The sequence below is a fragment of the Sinocyclocheilus grahami genome, unplaced genomic scaffold, assembly GCF_001515645.1.
Source record: "Sinocyclocheilus grahami isolate Dianchi unplaced genomic scaffold, SAMN03320097.WGS_v1.1 scaffold1400.1, whole genome shotgun sequence".
In the NCBI taxonomy this organism is placed as follows: domain Eukaryota; kingdom Metazoa; phylum Chordata; class Actinopteri; order Cypriniformes; family Cyprinidae; genus Sinocyclocheilus; species Sinocyclocheilus grahami.
This window is the reverse complement of record NW_015506579.1, coordinates 118,629-123,577: the sequence shown is the minus strand read 5'-3', so window position 1 is coordinate 123,577 and position 4,949 is coordinate 118,629. Positions and strand designations below refer to the sequence as shown.

At 49.2% G+C, this 4,949-nt stretch overlaps 1 protein-coding gene across 1 annotated transcript in view; it reads left to right on the top strand.

The window, feature by feature from the left end:
* The window catches only part of LOC107569985 (very long-chain acyl-CoA synthetase), a 7,081-nt gene extending 6,094 nt beyond the window's left edge, over positions 1-987 (top strand). The window contains exons 8-10 of the mRNA XM_016256167.1: positions 212-309; positions 388-518; positions 607-987. Of these exons, the coding sequence (XP_016111653.1) occupies positions 212-309; positions 388-518; positions 607-783 (406 nt within the window). The 3' untranslated portion in view covers positions 784-987. The remainder of the gene's footprint in view (positions 1-211; positions 310-387; positions 519-606) is intronic.
* Positions 988-4,949: the final 3,962 nt, after the last annotated feature.

Genomic DNA, 4,949 nt, shown 5'->3' with positions numbered 1-4,949 from the left:
ATGAACTGCGGGGTGATTGGTGGAGGATGAAGTGAATCTGCGAGGTGATTGGTGGAGGCTGATGTGAATCTGCGAGGTGATTGGTGGAGGCTGAAGTGAATCTGCGAGGTGATTGGTGGAGGCTGGAGTGAATCTGCGAGGTGATTGGTGGAGGCTGATGTGAATCTGCGAGGTGATTGGTGGAGGCTGATGTGAATGTGAATCTGTGCAGGTGGAAGGGAGAGAACGTGGCCACCACTGAAGTCTCTGACATCATCAGCATGCTTGACTTTGTCGAAGAGGCGAATGTTTACGGAGTTCGAGTTCCAGGTTTGCTGAAGCCACGTTTACTCTGAATGTGGTTCCTCACGTGAGACGTCACTGACATTCCTTTATGTGTTTGTGAAGGTCACGAGGGACGGATCGGAATGGCTGCAGTAAAATTGATGGACGGAGTGGAGTTTGAGTGCAAGAAAACATTTGACCACGTCTGCAGGTTCCTGCCTGTTTACGCTCGACCTCGTTTCATACGCATTCAGGTAAAATTCTCCCTGTGAGATGATAAACCAGTATTTACTAGGTCAGCGCTGGTCTCCTGCACACACATGATGTGATGTTTCTCTCCAGAGCTCAATGGACATCACCGCCACCTTTAAACAGCTGAAGCTGAAGCTGGTGGAGGCCGGATTCAATCCCAGCATGGCGACTGATTCGCTGTACTTCCTGTGTGAGCGTGAGAGGACATATGTCTCACTGACCCCCTCCATCTACCAGCAGATCCTGTCTCACAGCATCAAACTCTGACTGCTCTCTCCTCTGCTAGTACTACTATTGTTTAGCTGAACCATCTCAAACAATATTTTACTGAAGTATTAAAGAGGCACAGATTCAGCTTTTTAAAAAAACCTGATCAGTGTCACATTTTGCTAACCGAGTCTTATGTATATTTGTGCTACTGAGCTGTTACATTTGTTTCCCTTTACGAAACTTGTGTAAAAAAACATTTCAACATGGAATCTACTAAATCCATGTGATCTATGATTCTTGAAGATTTTCTTTATTCTAGTATGTAATAATGTTTGTTTTTAACTATTTTATATATGAATCTCACATGAATCTTGCCTGTGACTGGTTAAAATAGATATTGCATTAAAGTTTTTTATGAATTAATGTTTGATTTATTTTGTTTATTTTAGTGCTAATACACCTAACTGATTTAATCACTTTGACTTTTATTTCTGTAAGATAAAATAAGTGGGATTTTGATGTAGAATCACACCGTTCACAGAGTCACGAGAGAACAGCTCAAAAGTTTGTTCCGCCATCTAAACTCATCCATTGCACAAAGGCAATGAAAAATAAGATATGCTGAGAAAGATGTTATTTGTGAGCAAAAAACAAGGCTCTAAGTGTGCCAACGCAAAATAAGCTATAATAATCGCTGCATTTGTGCCTGTATTTTTAACCCTTGTTACGTTATGACCCAAGTAATCAAATTAATGATTACAATTGAGTAGAGAGGTCTGGTAATAGGCTAAATATTATACCGAACAGTATCATCAATATAACATTCACTATTGGGCCAGTACTGAAATTAAAGGACAACATCTTGACGTGATGCATAGTAACAAACAGATGGACTATTCTAAGCAAAGACGTTATACAGTACGTGAGTATTCACTAAATATCCCCATATGGATCAACTATTTCATAAATTGGTGTATAAATGACAATTGAGAAAAGCTTCCCATTAAAAGGACTCAGCAAGCCGATAATGATTTCCTTCTCCACAAGCTCCACATCAGTTGCTATTTAACTGAATTGAGCATTGAATTATGACCGGAATTATGAATTATGTCTTGGATTTGTCTCATTTTTGAATTGCATCACTGATTCTGTTATTTTTCCTGTTTATCTCAGATTTGAAATAATATTGCATAATAGAAATCAAGGTGACTTGACTTGCAAGAGTCCATGATCTGACAGCCTTTAGCACATCGAGTCTTATTAGTCATTACAGTTCATATTTAATGAATCACGGTTTGATTCACGAATCACGTCGATGTGTTTTTACATCTTTACAAAATCAGTTTTCAGTTGGGTGTGGAAGCTGAGGTTCTGGGCGGCATTTGCAGACTCAGACTTAATGCTCATCAGTACTTGCAGTTTATGGATATTTGCAAGTCTAGTCGTTTTAAAGTCTCGTGAACGCGTGCTGTTTGAGTGCGGGAATTCTCAATAAACACATGCTGCTCCCTCTGTTCTGACGAAAATCAATGACAGGTGATGTGTTAAAATGATTATTTTAAATGGAAAGAAAGAAAGAAAAAGCACAATAGGATCTTAGTGGCTTCCCTCCCTCAGGATGAGAGGGAAGAACATGAGGACCAAAGACTTCAGAGGACGGAAGAAAACTTATCTGTAGGCTATACTGGAATATTCTTCATCACTCGAGCATCACTCAAAGCGGCATCAGCTGCGTGCGAGGGATCTGCCCCGGTGTTGTTTAAGTTTGGTAATTTAAGCAATTAATAATACAAATTACGAAAGCAAGAAGCCCTGTTGAAATGTGAGATTAAGGGTCAAAAACATAACTTCAAATGATTGCGGCAGATGTGAAGGATAATTAATGTGTACACCAGGTTTTTCCACCAGAAACACTTAACATATAAACACCAGTGTATGCTCGCGTATAGCTACTCGTTTCCTCACCTCCTCACGCCTCTCCTCTCCTCCTCACTCCTCTCCTCACCTCCTCCTTCCTCACCTCCTCACTCCTCTCCTCACCTCCTCCTTCCTCACTGCTCTCCTTCTCCTTCCTCACCTCCTCACTCCTTTCCTCCTCCTCACTCCTCTCCTCCTCCTCACTCCTCACCTCCTCCTCCCTCACCTCCTCTCCTCTCCTCCTCACCTCCTCACTCCTCTCCTCCTCCTCCCCACCTCCTCCTTCCTCTCTGCTCTCCTTCTCCTTCCTCACTCCTTTCCTCCTTCCCACTCCTCTCCTCCTCCTCCCCACCTCCTCCTTCCTCTCTGCTCTCCTTCTCCTTCCTCACTCCTTTCCTCCTTCCCACTCCTCTCCTCCTCCTCCCCACCTCCTCCTTCCTCTCTGCTCTCCTTCTCCTTCCTCACTCCTTTCCTCCTTCCCACTCCTCTCCTCCTCCTCCCCACCTCCTCCTTCCTCTCTGCTCTCCTTCTCCTTCCTCACTCCTTTCCTCCTTCCCACTCCTCTCCTCCTCCTCCCCAGCTCCTCCTTCCTCACTGCTCTCCTTCCTCCCCTCCTCCCTCCTCTCCTCTTCTCCTCCTCCCTAACCTCCTCACTTCTCCTTCCCTACCTCCTCACTCCTCTCCTCCTCCTCCTTCCTCACCTCCTCACTCCTTTCCTCCTCCTCACTCCTCACCTCCTCCTCCCTCACCTCCTCTCCTCTTCTCCTTCTCCCTAACCTCCTCACTTCTCCTTCCTCACCTCCTCACTCCTTTCCTCCTCCTCACTCCTCACCTCCTCCTCCCTCACCTCCTCTCCTCTTCTCCTTCTCCCTAACCTCCTCACTTCTCCTTCCTCACCTCCTCACTCTTTTCCTCCTCCTCACTCCTCTCCTCCTCCTCCCCACCTCCTCCTTCCTCACCTCCTCCATCCTCTCCTCTTCTCCTCCTCCCTAACCTCCTCACTTCTCCTTCCCTACCTCCTCACTCCTCTCCTCCTCCTCCTTCCTCACCTCCTCACTCCTCCCTCCTCTCATCCTCCCTCACCTCCTTCACCCCCTCCCCCCCCCCCTCCCCCCCCCCCTCCCCTCCTCCCTCCTCCCTCCTCTCCTCCTCCTTCCTCACCTCTTCACTCCTCTCCTCCTCCTTCACCTCCTCACTCCTCTCCTTCTCCTTCCTCACCTCCTCCCTCACCTCTTCACTCCTCTCCTCACCTCCTCCCTCACTCCTCTCCTCCTCTTCTCCTCCTCCCTAACCTCCTCACTTCTCCTTCCTCACCTCCTCACTCCTTTCCTCCTCCTCACTCACCTCCTCATCTCCTCTCCTCCTCCTTCCTCACTTCATCACCTCCTCACTCCTTTCCTCCTCCTCACTCACCTCCTCATCTCCTCTCCTCCTCCTCCCTCACCTCCTCATCTCCTCTCCTCCTCCTCCCTCACCTCCTCATCTCCTCTCCTCCTCCTCCCTCACCTCCTCATCTCCTCTCCTCCTCCTCCCTCACCTCCTCATCTCCTCTCCTCCTCCTCCCTCACCTCCTCATCTCCTCTCCTCCTCCTCCCTCACCTCCTCATCTCCTCTCCTCCTCCTCCCTCACCTCCTCATCTCCTCTCCTCCTCCTCCCTCACCTCCTCATCTCCTCTCCTCCTCCTCCCTCACCTCCTCATCTCCTCTCCTCCTCCTCCCTCACCTCCTCATCTCCTCTCCTCCTCCTCCCTCACCTCCTCATCTCCTCTCCTCCTCCTCCCTCACCTCCTCATCTCCTCTCCTCCTCCTCCCTCACCTCCTCATCTCCTCTCCTCCTCCTCCCTCACCTCCTCATCTCCTCTCCTCCTCCTCCCTCACCTCCTCATCTCCTCTCCTCCTCCTTCCTCACTTCATCACCTCCTCACTCCTTTCCTCCTCCATCCTCACCTCCCCACTCCTCTCCTCCTCCTCCTTCACCTCATCACTCCTCCTCCCTCACCTCCTCTCCTCCTCCTTCCTCACCTCCTCACTCCTCTTGTCCTCCCTCCTCTCCTCCCTCCCCCCCTCCTCCCCTCCTCCCTCCTCTCCTCCCCCTTCCTCACCTCCTCACTCCTCTTGTCCTCCCTCCTCTCCTCCTCCTCCTTCTTTCTCACCTCCTCACCTCCTCTTGTCCTCCCTCCTCCTCTCCTCCTCCTCCTCCCTCACCTCCTCACTCCTCCCTCCTTTCCTCCTCACCTCCTCCTCCCTCACCTCCTCACTCCTCTCCTTCTTCCTCACCTCCTCCCTCCTCTCCCCCTCCCCCCTCC